At 41.4% G+C, this 20,003-nt stretch overlaps 1 protein-coding gene and 1 long non-coding RNA gene across 5 annotated transcripts in view; one reads left to right on the top strand and one right to left on the bottom strand.

Moving 5' to 3' along the window:
• The window catches only part of lmo3 (LIM domain only 3), a 43,176-nt gene extending 35,412 nt beyond the window's left edge, over positions 1-7,764 (bottom strand). Inside the window, exons 1-3 of one of the 4 annotated variants that reach the window (XM_039668200.2) lie at positions 4,883-5,320; positions 1,060-1,283; positions 391-604 (exon numbers count right to left, since the gene is read on the bottom strand). In XM_039668200.2, coding sequence (XP_039524134.1) covers positions 391-604; positions 1,060-1,087 — 242 coding nt within the window. In that variant the 5' untranslated portion in view covers positions 1,088-1,283; positions 4,883-5,320. Of the gene's footprint in view, positions 1-390; positions 605-1,059; positions 1,284-3,764; positions 4,284-4,882; positions 5,321-7,442 lie in introns of those variants that run through there. The other 3 variants (XM_039668201.2, XM_039668202.2, XM_039668199.2) reach the window with 3 other exon arrangements.
• Positions 507-20,003, top strand: part of LOC148965169 (uncharacterized) — a 39,276-nt gene continuing 19,779 nt past the window's right edge. The window contains exons 1-2 of the long non-coding RNA XR_016149741.1: positions 507-637; positions 7,248-7,326. This is a non-coding gene — a long non-coding RNA (uncharacterized LOC148965169). The remainder of the gene's footprint in view (positions 638-7,247; positions 7,327-20,003) is intronic.

Below are 20,003 nucleotides of genomic sequence, written 5' to 3'. Positions count from 1 at the left end.
AACAAGAACCAGGGTGGTCTTTTGCTAAACAATGTCCTTCTATCAAGCCTCAGTGTGTTGATTGAATTCAACAAGTGAATCCATTGAAAACTCACAGAAATGGGAGCAGTTTATAGGCTCATAAAGATCCCCTTTGAGCTCCTTTTCTATTATGAAGAGCAAAGGATATCTAACAGCATGGGAGAACTCTGGGCGTTAAGGGCGGCCATTAAAGCCAGTGTTAACGGCAATATGGCTTTTTGTGACAGTTGCTTTGTTATGAGTTTGACAGAAGGCCCTCAGAAAGGTCTGTTTAGAATGTGGTACAGAATCAGCTGTTTTCAGTGACATTTTGTGTGTGTAGAGTCTAGAGTGCGTGTTATTCTAAAAATAGTGAGTTTTTCCTCTTACCGTAGGTAGTCCCTCCGACAGAGGATGAGGTTGGCTTTGGTGTACAGCGTGGAGCCCACCTCTCCGAGACGGCAGTCGCAGCAGGCGCACTTGAGGCAGTCTTCGTGCCAGTACTTGTCCAGGGCCTTCAGCAGGTAGCGGTCCTTGATTTTCCGGTTGCAGCCGGCACAGCCCTTTGGCTTGGTGTCCGGCTGGACGGAGAGCATTTGTATACCTGCGGAGAAAGACAACAAGGGGCGACACAAAGGTGAGAACATGGTTCCTGGTTACTTTTGCAGGTAAAATCATGTGCTCTGCATTTCAGTCAAGAGATGAACACACACTTTTTAGTCAACGATAACAAGAAGCCAATGTAGCTAACATCCTCCTCTTCCCCCTCTTTAGGGGAGGGGCCAAAGCTTGCCCCCAGAGCAGGCATTGTGTAGCCCTTTACAGGGCGTGAAAGGGCTTTGTTGGGTAGAGAGGGAACAATGTGGGCTCATGCTGAAGGCCTGTAATTAGTATTCTCCTTCCATACAGAGGAAAGTAAGCTGTACCCCACTCCCCCCCCCACGCCACCACTCCGGCCCCTCTTTTTGTCCTGGCCCAAAAAGTTTCTGTCCTACATTTTTACAAGTACGTCTGATTCTGAACCGTTGTCCTGCCATGGAGACAGTCCCCATTTCTCACCTTGTGCAGGAGAAGCTGTCAGAGCCATAGATTCCACCTAATGTATATGCTGCTCTTGGAGGGGGGTGAGAGCGCGAGCAGTGAGAAATTGCGAACTTTGAGTGAGAGGGTCACCGAGAGATTTCTCAGCTGTGGTAAATTGAGTGTCTCTGTCTGAATTGAGGACCTCCCTCGGGATAGTTATAATGTGCTCTTCGCCGCGATGCGTTGTCCAGGCAATCTCGCTGAAATACATTCATAGAGGAATATGAGATTAAAAAGCCTTGTTTGGAATTCATGAATCTCTCTTGACAAGAAAAGTTTGTGAAACATTTGGTGTAACAGTTAGGGTATATTTGGTAGATTTCCCAAAAATGAAATTTCTGACATCATTTACTCGCCCTCATGTCATTACAAACTTGTTTGACAGCTTCATGGTATGGATAAAACATACGCAATGAACGTGAATCAAGGCTTTCAATCCCTAACATCATCTTTTGCGTTCTGCAGAGTCTTATGGGTTTGGAACGACACAAGGGTGAATACATGTTGAAATTTATTTTTGGATGCATGTCAACACACTGGAGACCATTAAGACTCTGCCCTACCTAACAGACAGAGAGTTTGCCGCTCTCTCTTTTTTTTTTTTTAAACATGTGGCCTTGACGATAATTACTTTCAAAAATGATTTGCCAAAAGCGTGGCAGTTGGCCCTCTCAGAAAATAAACAAGACAGTGCACCAATTAGTAAGACTGAGGACAGGTGTGAAATTGTTTCAATTCAACTGAGCATTACAATGCAGGGAAAGGAACAGCAGGTAGCCGATCCCTCTAGGGTCATAATTATAGCCTAGAGCAAATATCTGATGCAGTACCATAGGCTTAGACTGTGAACAACTTCTTTCTGCTGTAGGACCATGCTCGTTAAGATGTAGGAACATTCACTGAAAATGAGGCAAGGGATAATGATGATTCCTTCGACCTCGCTGGTGTTTTTATGGCGCTTTATTTTGAGTTTATTCAAAGGAGAGGGCTTGATGAGGGGAAAACTGCAAGGAGGCACATCAGACAGGTAGCACCGCCACACTGTTTATCCCATTGTGTTTAGGCTGTTGAGCTTTTAATTGGCTGGATTGGATTGTAAGAGGAGCACACGGCTGATTTCCTCTGCTATGCATCCTTGTTCTGTCCCACTCATCCGCACCGTCCCAGCTCGCCTGGTTAACACAACAAAGTCACGCCTCTCATTATTACCAAGCCAAAGAAGTTAGAGTTTCGACTCCCCTCTGTCCACAATCATGGTTGGTTCCAAATGAATCGATTATGGGACAAATTAACTAGCCCTTCAATCCAAAAGCCTGGATGTCCAATTTCATTTTCTCTAATGTCCGGGGCCTCATTGATTTTCTTATATCAAACAGTGAACAAAAGACTAACACACTGGAATTGGGCCTAGCTAGGTATCCATTTTTTTTAAAAATACAGTAACCAAATGATTTTTCCACTGATGCAGAACAGTGAACTACTTTGATAGTGCACTAATGTTCTATGAATCTACAACATAACCGATTCCTGAACGCATGACTCTTATGAATCGGTTCTTTTTAGTGAATCAAAAACATGCACCGCAACGAGTGTAGTCCGAGTCCTAAATGACTCTTGTGAGCCGGTTCTTTCAGCGATTCAAACACACTTTTGAATCAGTACGAGCTGTTACTGAATTTATCCTGACGCTTGATTATTACTTTCGTCATGTTCGGCTCGGAATGAACCAAGCTGTTATGTGTTAATGCTCGTGAGACTTAAAACAGTGTCTTTACTGACTGAATGTCATGAGATGTACATACAAATACGCATTATGAGTTATTGTACCCAGAGTGATGGCTATTTCATAAGAAATAAATCAATACTTAATGAAATGTCACCACATGCCGCCTCTGAGAAGTCTATGAAAAGTATAGCCTGTGCAAACCCATCTTTTAAAAGAACTGAAATAAATGTATTTTCTTATTTGTTATATCGATTCTGAAACTCGTGGTTTGGCAATAGATTGCTAAGGGCAGTAAATGCTAAACGAATAGCAGTTTCTCGCGAAATATTTTTTCCTCAATCATTAATGGAAACGTTAATGATTCGGGATCGTTACGCGCAATGGACTTCGCAACAAAAATCGTTAAATGCTCGTCCCTAGGTGTGGGACATGAGTGTCCTTTTTTGTCTTTGCTCGCTCACTGAGTCAGATCTTTCATTATGTCCCGTTCGCATAGTGATACGATGCTCTTTGTGCGCTTCACTGTTCGCAGACTGAAGGGGAAATTTCAGGCTAGACTTGGCAAACAGCGAGAGCAAAGTACCAATTTGATTTCACATCACAGCTGCGCGAGCCGGAGATGCTGACATTTCACCCTCTTATCAGTTTAATTACTGTTGCCATGGCAGCGTAGTGCACGGAAAAGGCCAATAAGATTTGCAGCTTACAAAATGACGAAATGAAACCGTTAACGTGTTAGACACAATGATACGCAACGGCACACCATAACATTATGTACAATTGTTTAAGCAAACCACGAAAATTCACACACGGGGAGAAAAAATGAAGAAAATGCTTGGCTTCAGTAAAATGCGGGTAAGACAAAACTGCGCTATACGCATAGAAAATCCAAACTACTCAGCCACACATTTAAACACATCACACACGTTGATATGATGCAAAACAGAGCTCTTACCGAAACTTTTCTCCCTTTTCTGCATTGGTTGACCCGCTTCGGCTCCCAGAAACACCATGCAACAAGACGAGGCGCGAGCCAAAGATGCGCGTGAAGTGAGCAGCTGTATGCGCGCGAGGGTGCTTCGCTTTTGTTACAAGTAACAATCCACCTCGCTTCGCCAGAAAAGAGTGAAAACGTCGAAAACACCAATCAACAAAACACGGAAGGGGAGGAAAAAAGAAAGAGCGAGCCGCTATCGCTCAGCATCACACGCTGTTAAGACTCCGTTTGTCACAACAGTGCTCGACTATGAAATTAGATCGACCAGCAGCCGTGGCGAGGCAAGTGGCGGCGAACAAATGACAGCGGATGACAAAGGCATATGCTTTACCCCTTCGCGCGCGCCGTAATCTTATAATCCTATAGTGCCTCTCGCTATTCGCCTATTTCAGTGCACGTACAGTAAAAGGCACGAAGTTGAATGTAAACAAGGGACAACAAACAGGAACTCGCCTAGCCTATACTAAAACGAAATCATATTTTGTCTAGCATTTGCGAACTACATTTGTTCAGAATGTAAACACGAATTCAACCTCGATCACATTACCAACACCCTTTTCAAATTCTTTCAAGCTTTAAAAAGACCACTGGATCCCCGACTTAATCGATATTTTCAAATTACAAACTTTAATGCAAATTAAGAACATAGCCTATATTAAAATGCTTATTATGCTCATGCACATCCTTTACGTAGTATGCTATATATCCAGTGCTGTCTTATTGAGTTAATGTCTATTGTTTGTCGTTTATATTTGATAAATTGCAGATAGTTTGGATGTATGTTAAGCGTTGCAGTAAAAGAAACATTTTTATATTCCATTGCTCTAAAATGTGCAAAAATGACAACACACCTAACATTGATTTTGCTGAATTGGTTTATCTGAAATAATTTGAATCACAGATTCACATGCGCAAATGATGCGATGCATCTACACACTGCATTTTATACTATTAAACACCAAAGACCACTTGAAGCAAACTCGGCTGATTAGGCAATTAGTTTTGCAGTGTAATTAGGAGCAAAAGAATGAGAACAAATCCGTTCGGAAAAGACAATTAATGCACAACACACTCACCTTCTTGACCAAGTTATGCGGAAGGTTAACTTAAATAGAGCACCGACTCCAACTCAATATTCCTCGAAGCAAAAGTTCACGAATCTGACATTGCACCGCGGATAAGAGTGATCTTCAGGTTGAAAATAATGAGGTCCACATGGATCAACTACGAGTAGTTGTTCGCACCAAAAGCTACAGGTGTTCTCGCGCGAGCCGTCATGTATTGAGTATTCTGAGAAGGCTCACAACAACTTGCCCATCACTGAGTGAGGAACGAGCAATAGTGAAGCCTAGCTTTATTATCTTCAAACCCAATCCCTCACCAGTGAGACATTACACGAGGAGGAAAAGGTCATTCGGTTATTACCGACTGCCGGAGTAACGGAGCGCGCGCTCGCTAACACAAACTTAATGCTCACCTCTCTGAGACGTGCGCGCAAACATGCTATGAGCTCTGTACTACACGTTTAGACTCTCTCTCTCTCTCTCTCTCTCTCTCTCTCTCTCTCTCTCTCTCTCTCTCTCTCTCTCTCTCTCTTTCTCTCTCTCTCTCTCTTAGAAGCTCGGCATCAAATTCGCACTGCTAGTGTTTTATTGCAGAACCGGTGTAATTCGTAAAACAGATAAATGTGTCTATCAGACGTGTCTGTCAGTTTTACTAGTAGCCTAATTGTCTGCCTCTAAATGCGGGCAAATACACTCTTATAAATACACTTTTATGTAAGAACCTTAAGTTTCACAAATAACTTTTTTTATTCTGATTCTTTAAGAAACCATCTGGTGCTTTAAAGGAACTAGAAGCCATTATGCTGCCGACATGAAGAACCATTTAATTTCAGAAACTTTTTAATAAAAGAAAATCATATAAATAAAACAAGTATTATTTAAAACAAAAAAATGGTTCTTGATAATGACAAACATGTACTTTGCTGATCACAAGGAGCTGCAGTAAACCACTGAGGAACATTTCATTTTAAGAGTATAAGAAAAATACAGTATGAATGCCATTGGACTTGCACACCGCTGAGCACACCAGGTGCAGATCATTTCTCAAATCCAGGAATATTTTGGTCTTCTATGAAATCAACACACCTAATTCATTCACTATTTAAGTGATTTGTTTAATAATTGTTTATAGGATATAGGATAGAGCTGTCTTGATTGAGTTAATGAAAAATTGACGTAATCTAAAGCAGTGGAACAAAAAACATCCGATGACTTCTGAATAAGCCTACGGTATCTTGAACTTTGTGTGTGATATCTTGTCTGAAAGTGTTTTGTCTGCCTCCACTTATAGGCCTAAATCTGTATTACCCCAGGCCAAACAATGAACATTTCCCTTATTGAACTTCCATGCTATGTGATCACTGTGCACCTGCAAGATCAAAGTCCATGAATACCTGGATACAATTTTTAACTGTCTATATGTGAAGGTGTGAGAGAGAGAACTGTATTTCACAGTTGCTTTTTCAGCCTGTGTTTCTAAAGCTATTCCTCGCCCATTGGTTACACCTGTTTACTCTAATTAGCACTGCTTGATGCCCATGTTACCGAGGTAGGATGAATCACAGGCCTTCAGTGCCACCTACCCTCCCTCCCCACACACATACACACGCAGAGAGAGAGAGAAAAGGAAACATAATCACACACTCAGAGTAGAGTTTATTTTCTGTCATGGCCAAAAAAGAAGTAATTTATCGTCAGCCCAGTTTGGAAGTGACTAAACTGAGAATGTGGAGACATAGAACTGATGGTAACAGAGTTGAGTAGTGGTAAGATTGTGGCCCCATGCCAATCACTCTCTGCCTAAAATACAGCAGTAATGAGATGGGTCATAAAATGCTCCTCGCTTCCATTATGAGTGATGAGATGCATTAAAGCTGACAGGGTATTACCTGCCAGTAATTAGGTTTTGTCATGGATTGAATTATTTCAAAGCGGGCTATCTTGGTAATCATGCAATTTGCGGGGGAGACGGTTTAAGCTGAGTAAAAGGGAGCGAGTGTGTGTGTGTGTGTGTGTGTGTGAGAGAGAGAGAGAGAGAGAGAGAGAGAGAGAAGGGGACGCTGTAACCCCTTCTTTCCCTACCCTCCCGCCACCACTTCATCTCACGCATTATCACGTCAATTATTCACCGAAGATATCTGAATTATTGGAGGTGATGAGCTAGAGAGTGCCATCATCAGACTGTGCCGCGCGAGGTGAACACAGCCTTCCGTCACGTTGCGTGAAGCTCGCGCGGAACAGTCTAGCCCGCGCGGAGGGAAGCGCGCGCAGTCTTGGCGAACGGACGTCGTTAAAATGAAGAGCAGCTTATTATTTCACCTCACTCTCTAGCTCTCTCACTCACTATTCCCTCTTTCTCTCTCTTTTTCACACACAGACTTGCAATATAACGTCAGCAAAGAGAGGGATATCCGATCAGACGACCACCCCACTTCATCCGAGCACGAGGAATGCAGGTTCGTTTTTGTGGTAGAAATGAAAGCGGGAGTTTAATTACAGGGCTTCATAAGGGAGGAAAATCTTTCTCAGGGATGATTGGAGTAAAAGAAAATTTATTTCCTGGTACTCTTACCCGGATTTAAGCCTCCTTTGAGCATCTCCAGCGAACATTCATTTCACGGAAGCTTCAACTTAATCCCAGTTTTAAACCGCTGCTAGTAACTTAAAGAGAATCTAATGCTCTCGCGCACCCACCACAGCCACTCACAATGTAATGTACGCAAACGGCTCTAACTCTTCGTTTCCTTATTGAAGAGAGAAAACAAAGTAGTTGGAAATTATCCCGAGATCCTTTATCCTAACAACCTTAATTAGAACAAAAAAATCATCACCAATTAGTTCCGGTTTAGGGTCAAATTAAATCGCTGCACGAATAAAGAGCTTCCAAGCTGCTTAATGAGGCTGCAGATCAGACTATGTTTGAAGAAGAGAAAATCTGATTGAAAGATACTGTACCGAGGAAAAGTTGCAGATTAAGACGAGATGGTAGTTCAAATATAGCCGGTTCCCTTGTCAAGTTCCAGGCGAGCGGGTTAAAAACGTGCAGCCCGCCTCAGTGCAACTCCTCCTCGCTCCCGCTCTAAAAAGACTCCCCTCCTTCTCCCCACGACGGCTGTTTCTTCGCTCGTGGTCTCGTTCCCTCCCTGGCAGCAAAGCAAAACAGACCTGAGCCGGCCCGCACGTCTCCTCGCCTATTTAAGCACCTTCACCAGGTCCCTAGTTAGCAGCACACTCCAGCTCATCCAAGAAGCTGACAAGCACCGTTAGGGAAGGCAGCGCATGTTGCTCTAATGGACCTCATTAAGTTCTACTTACAGATGTTCTCTTAACATAATTGATCTGCAGCGAGTTGAGAGGACGGCAACCTATTCCCTAGCCCCCAATTATGGCCCGGTAATTAGATCCCCAACCTCCAGTTCTCCACATTCACCCTTCTAACATTCCGAAATATCAAAGTATCTCTTTCTCTCAAAGCAAACCTTCCTGCCTCCCCCACCACCTAACCTTCGTGTCTCCACCTCCTTTGCTCCCTCCCTTCCCTAAGACTCCATTCCTCTGACAGTATTGACAGTCAGATCTGCTAACCTTTGTAGTGAAGCCAGACTTAGTAGTGCACTCACTCCAATTGACAGAGCTCAGTCTAGCTTTTTTTCCCCTCTCGTTTTTTGCTCTCTCTCTCTCTCTCTCTCTCTCTCTCTCTTTCTCCCTCTCTCTCTGGTTCTCATTTTCTCTCCCTGCTCAAATACCCAGGGAAAGAGTGAAGGATGAAGCCTGAGACATATGGAGGGGGGAGACGGATGGATAAAAAACAAGTTTGCACTTTTTGATAAAAGGTTGTAATGATAATATCTGTCAGGGGAGGATCTCTTTTTTTTGCACAATGCCTTTTTATCTTTAATAATTCCACTGATGGTGAATGTGAGTGAAGAAGGGAGAGAGGCAGGTGGTGTGAACGGTGAGCAGAGATGGTGCAGCGTTTATAATCAGAGCCACTCCCTCCACCCGCTTAATTATCCGGCGTGCTAAAGCACAGAGCACTTTAGGGAAATGAGAATGTCACGCTTACGCACTTAAAAGAGGAGACTGTTTCGTCACACAGAGAGAGGAGGAAGCAGGGCTGGGTGCGCCTGGTGCCAATCATCTGCGTACATTTTTCTAGATCATGTACAGTTTGTGATGTGAACTCGACATGACCGTGTAGGCAGCGGAGCTTTGCGAGAGTGCAAACATTGCAATAATATGTGATTTTTGTTTTCTTTTGATGCCTTACAGGTGTTTGATTAATGTTCAAAGAGGTCCAGTCTGTAAATTTACTTCCATGACTTGAACTCTTTCAAGAGCCGATATAATGCATAGTGCCTTTTATTGCTGGAATGATTATGCACATTCTTTGATTATAGGAAGTATTCATTCAAAGTGTGGTTACTTTAGTGAAACTTTGAGGGCAAAGTAGATCCATTGTACACCGTCAATAGGTTAGCGATGCATGAAGCACCACTTATGGCGCTTTTCCACTGCATGGTACAGTACCGTTTGGTTCGGTACGCCACGCTTTGGCGTTTTTCCACTGCATGGTACGGTACGACTTGGCTTTAAATGGTACCTGGTCTGTTGAGGTTCCAAGTGTACTGTACCGGTACTAAATGTGACATGAAACACTGCAGATCACTGATTGGTCAGACAGAATCGTCACTACCAGCGTCATTGTATTTGCGACCAATTGACATCGACACAAGAAACCAAATCCCACCAACTTTAAAGTGGTAACTGCAGCGGAAAAGCAACCGAGCTAAAGCGAAGCGAGCTGTGCCGTGCAGAGCCGCACCGAGCCGTACCAGCAGTGGAAAAGCGCCGTTTCTCAGAGTTCACTTCCAAACCAAGCGTTGTTAAAAGTTCAGCCAACCCGAATCCAAATTAAAAAAATTCCAGTCAGTATCCTTGATTAGACTAACACAGCACATGACCTTTTGTGTATCATTTTGGCTTATTTACTCCCAAATGTAGTGTCCAGTTTTTCCTGTTGACTTCTGACTATATTTATCTTCTCTACAATTAACCTGTTTTCTGTTACTGGTTGATATATTGATTTTCCCCACTTCAAACCGAAACAAGATTCAACAAAAAATTGAGTTTCTGTGACAGTACAAAGCACCTGCATGTTTAATAAACAAACACTGTTATCAGTAATAAACAACTGGCCTTTACATTCTAAAACCGCATTGTTTCAGACTGTAGACCAGAAGCAGGGTTTCATTACACAGACTTGAAAATGGTCGTAACCAAATTTACAAGAGTAAAACATCGCTTTACCCACGGTTTAAAAATTGGTTACATAAAGAGAGATGATCTTGATCGGATGGAACCAATTTAGGGTTTTATAGTATGCATTGGCTGCAGTCGTAATATAGCATGTGTTAGTGTCCAGGCATTTGTTGTTTTATTTCCTTATTTTAGTGGCTTAGCTTTGCGATTGCAAAGCGTGCACCTTTTATATTCATCCAGCACATCTCATCAACTTTTCCAAACTAAGTAACCCACACTATACTTCCACAATCTAGTAAGCACCCATTGACTCTGGTACAGATTCAGCCTTAATCTAATTCCACATGCTTTCCTAGAGTTCTCTGCTCCCAGTGGACACAAAGGGACACATGTGACTTTTCACTAATGACCAAGAGCCTCTCCTTTAAGAGATACTCAATAATTGCTTCAGATAGGTGACCCTCAACTAGGGTCAAGGGATGCCTAGTTTTTAATGACAACTTTTGTACTCCCAACCTCGCCTTCTCTGCCCTGTAGACCAATTTTAGTTTTTGGCCGAGAGACAACTAAAGCAAAAAATAGAGACTCCTTAGCAAAGTCTGAAGAAGCACCTTTAGTAATGGGCCTGAGGGGACACCTTTGAAGTTAAAGAATACCCAAACCATGAGATACTGTCGCAGTGGGAATCAATGGAGATTACTTAATTCAACCGGCAATTAATTTGTTAAGGCCAGTCTGAGAGCTAGAATATCCAAGTGCAACGTGACTCCATTGCAGAAGGACGGCGTTCCTGGACTGCCTCAAGGCTGGTTGGATACTTGTAGTACTTCCTAAACCTACCCACGTCATCTAACTGACGCTAAAGGTAAAGCGTCAGTTAGATGAAGCCCTAGGATAGTGTCATCTAACTGACGTTAAAGGGTACCCTAAAACGTCGGATGTTGACGTATGGTCAAAAGCGTCAGTTAGATGACGTCTTGGGATGTCACTATGCTACATACAGTTGCGACAAGTTATTTGTTAGGGTTTGTTAAACGTTGTATGTGTTAAAGAACAGTTGCCTGTCCTTGCACAGAATCAGCTTTAGTTATTTCATAAGAATCCAAGTAACATATAGCCCATAATTTGACACTTCTGTCACTTGACACTTTTGGAGTTTTGGAGGTCACTATGCATTCCAATTAAATATTCCATCACAATGGAGCCTTTACAGTCAATAGACCAGTCAGTGCCTTTTGAGTGTTTGGCCGACACACACATTTTTAAAAGCACAAGATGATGAGCCATTGAATAATATTTCTACAAGCCTTTAATGATAACCTTGAGCAATACTGGTACCAGCTACATAATATCTATTGATTCTATCCAGCATGATTTCCTTGAGTAGCTTGGTTGAAATGACTTGTGTGTTTGGAACTACGCATTTCAAACAAACTGCTGTATACCTCTGCGGCAATCAATCAGCCTTAATCCAAAGCCAATTTACTCCGCCTGAAGAGGAAAATATCTTTTAATCTCTTGCCGACAATCCCTGATTGCAATGCTGAGCATCAGTTGACAGTAAAATGGAGGCTCGCTTGTGATGGAACCTTTAGTTTATGTACTACACAAAACAGTCTTTAACAAGACTTGTTATATTCACACTATAGCAAAGAGATGCCATGCCATGAGTTGCAGTATAAATGTATTTTCATTCTACTCAAAAAAAGTGCAGTTTTTGGTGTATATGTGTTAGGGCCAGTTCATGCAGTCCAAGGTTTGTCTTTGAATAATCAAATAAATATTTCATTTCTAGCACAACCACTAGTGCAAAATGAACAAAAACTACTAAACTACTCAAATTTGTGGACTACTAACTGTTAATCCACTTTGTCTGGGCAATGTTACTACAACTAAAAGCTTACTTTAACTATAGAGTGTGCTTAACCGCCCCTTCTGTTTCCTTGTGATTTTGACACAGCAGTCAATGCCATGACTGTCAAAATCTTGGTATGCATGCCAATGGGTAGCTTGTCAAATAAAATTAATTGTTGTATCAAAGCCCACGTTGTCTTAATCACGTCTGCTCTGTCTTGATTGTAAATAAAATGAGTATAAAAAATGCAAACAACATTGTCTTGCTGAATGACTCCAGGCCCAGGAACAAAACCAGACACCTCGTTGTGAAGTTTTGGTGTTGCTGATGCTGTTTTGGAGGCTGGGGGGGTTGATCGCAGAGTCTGTCAGCCAGTTAGATGAGGCTCTGATTTCATCTGCGTGTATATCTGGGAGCACTAATTGGCAAGATGAAGCAATGATTGATGTCACTGATGTTCTCCTGCGCTCTTGCTGCAATTTTCCCACCCACACGCGTCAGTCAGTGTAATGACATGGTGTTGCTACCGTAAAAGTTGCCCTTTTACATTGATCTGAGATCAGCGCTGTGCCATTTCTTAAAATAATTAATCCTGCGATTGGAGGAGGGGGAGATAAACCTTGATCAGCACACGAGAGTCAATGACATGACGGCCCCATCCTCCATCTGCTTTGAGGTAGTACAGTCTCTCCCTTTATTCGAAACATTGAAGGACATCACCTCTCTGTTCAGTGCCATTAGCCTCTAGCTCATTCTCTTACCCACTGCTAATTGACTCAAAAACATACAAGGTGAGGTCTATGGGATGAACTAAAGCGTGCACAGATGGGCCTTACAATAGCCTCATTACAAAAATGAGATGGAATAAAGTGCGGAAGCTTTGGTGAGCTTTTCAAAAAATACTTATCAGGAAATTAATTTTCTGCACATCAATAGGTGGCATTCTAAGCCCCTACACTTCTCTTATTTGAATGCGAAGTATTAACCTTCCCCTCAGCAAGAACTACGAATTTGGTGAGTTCCAAAACTCATAGGCTTAAAACACGAGAGAGATAGTCAAAGCATTACACTTATTTCCATGCTATTTAGTGTTGTCAAGGTAAGGCCAAGTGAGTAAGATTGAAAGGAAAATCAGCTGAAGTGGCTTTTATATGTCACTAATATTTTGTACCACTGTGGCGAATCTCTCATACAGCCTTGACTAACTTTGCAACCTATTTTCTAATATGTAAGTTGGAGGAGGAGTATAAAAAAGGATTTAAAGACGATTGTCTCCGCTTTGCTGTGATCGATCCTTGGAGAACAACGTTCCATCATGCAGAGGGGGGGCTTGAGCTGGAGACGACAGCTAATTAAGATGGCTAATCGCCACATTTCACAGTGGCTAGAGCAACTGTCACTCTTTACGATCCACTCGATGGCTGTTACACAAGCACGTGACATCATTAAACCGCGCCAAAGGTCCAGAGTCAAGTCAGGTGTGTGAATGTATCCTTCCCTGGTATGCAGAAGTGCTAACACAGTATTCCATAATCCCACGGGAGGTGAGGAACCATCAGATCCAAAGTGATGAAAAATGTCGGAGCCAGGTGACTATTAACGTCATTATCCTGAGCAGACCTTAGTACGGAAGGTAAAGGATGTTATAAACATCCGGCAGACTCGCATGACGCACCCGTTCCCCCCTTTTTTAGAATTTGGTTTCTCATGTCACAACCCCTGTGAGCTTGATGGGAATGTGTTCTGGCATAAAGCTGCAAATTAGGCGTGTAGTTCAAGCTTCTTTTGGTGGTTCAAAGCCACCCAGGATTGAGGCTTTTTTCCCTGATTCATATGGTACACAGCGACAAAAACGGGGTTGATGTACAAGCAAACTGAGAATCTTTACATCTCCCTCCTGTCTCTACGTCTCTCGCTCTTTCCCTTTTTTCATTTATTTCCGTGTTTTGGTGTAGGAACGTGCGAGTCCCCTCCTTCATCTTTTAATTGGCTGCTCTCTTTGCATGTCAGGGGACCCGGTGGAATAGTTACTAATCCTCCAGCGACGATCAGACCGGATCCCGTTCTCAGGAGGGCGCAGGAAGGCGTTTCAAACTCCCTCCTCTCGCATCGCGCCCCATTGTAGTTCAGATTGCTCTGACGCCATCTTCACAGTATCCCAATCTAAGGTGCACCTTCTTCAAATGTGCTGAATTATCACATGCGAAAACAAGTGGAGTGAATGTATCTTTGGCTCTGTCAAGAAATGCAAATGCTTTAATGGCACATGAACAGAAAGAAACACCAAAAACAAAACAGTAGTTTAGTCTAGTGAGACTGTACAGCCCAGGTAGTTCAAGGCCCATTATTTTCCAATATGAGGCTGTCTGTCTTTGCGGAGACTCTTTCGCCATGATAGAAGCAATATTGAAAATGGAAGTGGATGGGCAACTGAGCTGAGGCATTGGGCCCACCAAATTGAAGGCAGGAGACAGAGGCCTATGAGCCAGCGTCTCATCAAATGGCTCATGAGGCCTTGCATTTTTTTTTTTTTTTTACTAAAGCGATTTGCGCATCCTCTGTGCGGAGATGAACACCACCCTGGCTAAGCCCTGACGAGTGCTTATAAGAGAAAACTGTTTGGGAGTGATTTCCCATCTGGATTCAGCTCGGATAAGCAGTTTTAAATTGCAGTAGGACTTATACCATTGACTACATTACTGAGTCCGCCAGGCCACGATATTGCATCACTTGCTCATTGTCTGATCTCAGAATACAGCAAGGTTTTTTTTTTTTGTTTTTTTTTAAAAAGGTACAAAAGTATATCACAAACTCGTGGTTCTTGCGGGTGAGGTTTGAGGAAATTACAGAGGTTGTCTATATTTGGTAGATTGAAACATTCAATGAAAGTGGCATAATCATAAAAGAGCTGATTGATCTTCTTACTTTGGGAATGTCATGTATTGAAGCCACTGCAAAGTTCTTTCTGCTTTTGGTTCTTTCATATCATAGTGAGTGATATTCTCAAATGCCGTCATGAGGGAGGGAGAAAGAGACGTTTATGATCAGCAAGGGACTTAGTGTTCTTTCTGGCAATATTTTAAAAGTCGAGTGTCGATCTGTTGAGATTCTGAATGTGTTGCGAAAAAGAAAAGCTCCTGGAACTCATAACATGCCAAATTAGCTTTTGTTTCACTGCTCGAATCATAGTCCCACACATTTTTGTAAAAAAAATGTATTTGTAAGTATTAAAAAAATGACATTGGAAACATTTGTTTTATATATATTTATATATTAAAATACAAAAATAGGGAAAATGCCATCACAGTTTTTTTTTAATCTAACAGTTGATTTATTTTCATATTATTATTTTCTGCTAGGCCTTATGGGTTTAGTACTTCTGCGGACATTGTAGTGAGCTTAACTGACAGATTTGTGTATTCATCCTCAGAATTGCCTTAGAATTTCTTTTTTTTTTATTTGATATTTTTGGCTCCTTAATAAACTGTTATAAACAATATACTCTATCTGAAAGAAATGTAAAATATATCCATTGCAAAATGTTCCCCTATATGGTGTGTAAACATAACTGGAGTCAGAACCGGCCAAAGACATCCAACGTATTAATGCCTTTGTGCAGTAGAAGACATATGATAGGCGTCATTGAGTTCTTCAATCTCCATTTTGATGTAAAGGCCGGGCCCACTGTAAAGGCAATGCTGCTGACTCAGTTCCTTCCTTTTCGAGATTGTTTTTCTTTTTAGCTATTGCAATGTTAATCTGTTAAAAACTGAGTGGTTCAAACCTGTGCTTCTGAATACTGAAAACGGAGTTGACATCAGGGTACATTGAGTGCTTGTTTGTGGGTCTCTAGTCTGTTTCCATGAAATGAGTTCCATCCTTCTCCTCTACTTCCTTGTGTCCTTCAGTCAAATGCATTCTCCTCCAAACATGGCATAATCTTCCTCCTGTTTGTGAGGGCAATGCTCAACTCCAAAAAGGGGTCGCCTCAAAATAATTGCTTCAAATAAATGAGCTCTTAAAGGTCCATTAGCCCAGCCTCTTCCTCAGCTAATAGCATTCAGTGATATCAAAGATTGCTGGAAGGGTCCTTGCCACAGAACAGATGGGGCCTTCCTCTCCTAGCTGTAAATGAGAATTCTGAAAGGATCCCAGGCCTTCATCATTACCTGGGCCTCCTGATAAAAAGAAATCTAAACCTCTCCGATTATGTCACGCTTCACAAAAAGTAAATGCCCTTCACATGGTTCAGTCAATCGTTTTAGTGCATTTAGGTGTAATTGCATGCACAAGTGGTTGGAGGGGGAGTGGGGACTAGAACTGTGTCTTCTGTTAGAGTACAGGTGCGACAAAAAAGTTCTGCTATCACATTCAAAGAGATTCTTTCATCGTTCACCTGTCGCTCTGTTTTAAATTGAAAAAAGTTTACAAATATTTTTTTTTTCAATACACTTACAAAGAACTGGTGTGGAGCTTTCAAGCTTTAAAAAGGATAACAAAGCACCATAATGCAAATAGGTTGTATATATATATACATATATATTTCATTTAGAATTTAATTTACATAAATGAATGTAATATTTATATTTATATGATATAAGTAATTTAATGTAATAATGACGATTCTTGAACAAATTGTTCTTTGATCTGAATGATTTATTCACAAATCTCATCCAGTTCTTGAATTCAATGGTCTGGCTATTTAACCACTGGACTTACCAGTGAATAAAGAAATGGTTACATTGAATTATTACATATTAATAAATGTAATAATATTAATAGGTTTGAAACAACTTGAGGGTGAGTAAATGATGACAGAATTTATATACAGAATTTTTCCTTTAAGTGAACTGCCCGTTTAACACGCTTTTGTTTGCAAATGTATTTTTACAGGATAGATATAAAATACATAAATAAATGGTTACTTTTTTATAGGTTTTTGTTTCCTTTTTGAAGTTAATATGCATGAAAACAAACAACCTGTTCAATTTTTGCAATTACATTTTTTTTTCTGCTTTAAAGCCTTTTGGGTGTGGAACGACATGAGGCTGAGTAAATAATGACAAAACTTTCATTAAAGGAATAGTTCACTTAAAAATTAAGATTCTGTCATCATTTACTCACTCTCAAGTTCCAAAATGTATTTCTTCTGCCGAGCACAAAGGAAGATATGTCGGTAACCAGACAGTTGATAGTCCCCATTGACTTCCATAGTAGGAAAAAAAAAATACTGGAAGTCAATGGGGCCCATCAACTTTTTGGTTACCGACATTCTTCAAAATATCTTCTTTTGTGTTCAGCAGAAGAAAGAAATTCATACCGGTTTGAAACAACTTGAGGGTGAGTAAATGATGACAGAATTTATATACAGAATTTTTCCTTTAAGTGAACTGCCCGTTTAACACGTTTTTGTTTGCAAATGTATTTTTACAGGATAGATATAAAATACAGAACATAAGGTAAAACCTTAAAAAATCCATTCTTTTCCTGAGAGGACGTAATTTATTACAGCTCTGGCAGATTTGGATCACTTTAGAACTGAACTAGGGGGGAAAAATCTTTCTTTTGAGGGAATACATTTTTCATTTGCCACATTTGTGTTGCATTTATAAATGCAACAGTGTCATTAGCATGTTCAAGCAGATGTCAGACTGGTAGAACATCACTCAGCCTCTCAAGTGACCAATAAATTCCTCTGGGCATCTTCTCCCTAATCAGAATTTAATCTGTTAGCTGCCGCCTCCTCCTCCCTCTGTGAGTTATGTTTTTTGGGGGTGGTGTATTGGTCTCCAGGGGTCAACACCCACTTTTCCTTTCGGTAACCAATCTGGTTCTGATCTAAATATCCTGAGGCTCTCTGTCATCTTCACCTCGGTCCTCCTGTAGTAATAGCACATTAATTTGGGCCCAAAATATTTCATAACATGTCCTCAGATACCAAGATACCAAGCTGCAGTTTGTTGGCAACAGGGCAGAAATGCATTGGAATGAGATATGTGACGTGCACGAGAGAGACGTATATAAAATTTGCTTTTAATGAGAAAAACAAATAGCATTTCAAGAGCGCATCACGAGAGAGCAGAGGTGGGATGACAGCAGCGTGTGTGGCTACAAGCATGTGTGTTTGTGGTGATGGGAGGGGTAATGATTTTTGAGAATTTCCCAGGGTGTAGTTAGAGAGGCAACAGAAGGCGGCCCTGGCAGAGTTCTCGCCTTCGATTATGTATACTCTTTTATTCAATCATTGCATCTCTCTGCGCCTGACATTTGGTCAATAGTGCAATCTTCTAGTGATCAGAAAACGGCAGACAGCCCACCACACAGAATTCCATTAGTTTTGCTTTCAGTGGATGCACTTGAACAAGATAGGATATAGCGACACATGGACTGATTCTGTTTTCTCACTTATTGAATAGTGAACATCATACAAACCAGATTTTTTTTAATTATTACTTCTTATTCTTTCTCTATCTTTTCATTAGATCTATCTATCTATCTATCTATCTATCTATCTATCTATCTATCTATCTATCTATCTATCTATCTATCTATCTATCTATCTATCTATCTATCTATCTATCTATCTATCTATCTATCAGTGAGTCTATTCATCCATCCATCCATCCATCCTCCAGGTGTCTTTCCATCCATCCATCTATCCATCAATCCATCCATGTGTCTATCATCCATCCATCCATCCATCCATCCTTCCATCCATCTGTCTATCATCCATCCATCTTTCCATCTGTCGGTGTGTCTATCCATCCATCCATCTTTGTGTCTGTCTATCATTCCATCCATCCATCCATCGGTGTCTATCATCCTTCCTTCCATCCATCCATCCATCCATCCATCCGTCCGTCCGTCTGTCTGTCCGTCCATGTGTCTATCATCCATGCATCCATCCATCCATCCGCCCGTCCGTCCGTCCGTCCATGTGTCTATCATCCATCCATCCATCCATCCATCCGTCTGTCCATGTGTCTATCATCCATCCATCCATCCGTCCATATGTCTATCCATCCATCTATCTTTGTGTCTGTCTATCATTCTATCATTCCATCCAGCCATCCATCCATCCGTCCATGTGTCTATCATCCATGCATCCATTCATCCATCCATTCATCCATCCATTCATCCGTCCGTCCATGTGTCTATCATCCATCCATCCATCTTTGTCTGTCTATCATTCTATCATTCCATCCACCCATCCATCCATCAATCCATCCATCCGTCTGTCCATGTGTCTATCATCCATCCACCCATCCATCCATCCATCCGTCCGTCCATGTGTCTATCATCCATCCATCCATCCATCCATCCATCCATCCATGTGTCTGTCATCCATCCATCCGTCCATTCATCCATCCGTCCATGTGTCTATCATCCATCGATCCATCCATCCATCCATGTACTGTTGGTACATATCCTTCTGGCCAAATCCATCCTTCCATCTGTGTCTGTCTATCGTTCCATCCATCCATCATCCATCCATCTGTGTGTCTATCATTCCATCCATCCATCATCCATCCATCCATTCAAACTGTGAATAATTGAGCAAGCAGTAAAAAAAATGTGCAGGAAATTGTATACAGAAATCAAATAAATGTGTACAAAAGGCTACACAGGACAAAAAAAGCTTAACAAAACCCTAAAATGAGAGACACAATGATGTCACTAAATAAGCTCCTATGGCATTTAAAGGAGATATGAAGTGTTTTCATAAAAAGCAGCCCATGGTGGAGGGTTTTATTAAGATTTCATACATCCTTTCCAATTCAAGCACTATGACAGCCTTGATTCAAATGAGGCCACCTTGAAACATCTCACGCACAAAGCAGCGAAAATAGAGGTGAAAGTAGTTTTCAGTTACAACATATGTCGGTAGGATGGAGGTCATGTTTTAACCGTCATTTATTGAGCCTCTCTGTAGCAGCTTACAAAACCATTCCTCACTGCATCTGCGAGAGTTTTTGTTGCATTGCTATTAGTGGCTCCAATATTATGCCTTTGACC

This window comes from Pimephales promelas, chromosome 24 (assembly GCF_988280905.1).
Source record: "Pimephales promelas chromosome 24, fPimPro1.hap1.1, whole genome shotgun sequence".
NCBI lineage: Eukaryota > Metazoa > Chordata > Actinopteri > Cypriniformes > Leuciscidae > Pimephales > Pimephales promelas.
Note: the sequence above shows the minus strand (reverse complement) of the source record. Positions and strands in the feature narration are given on the sequence as shown.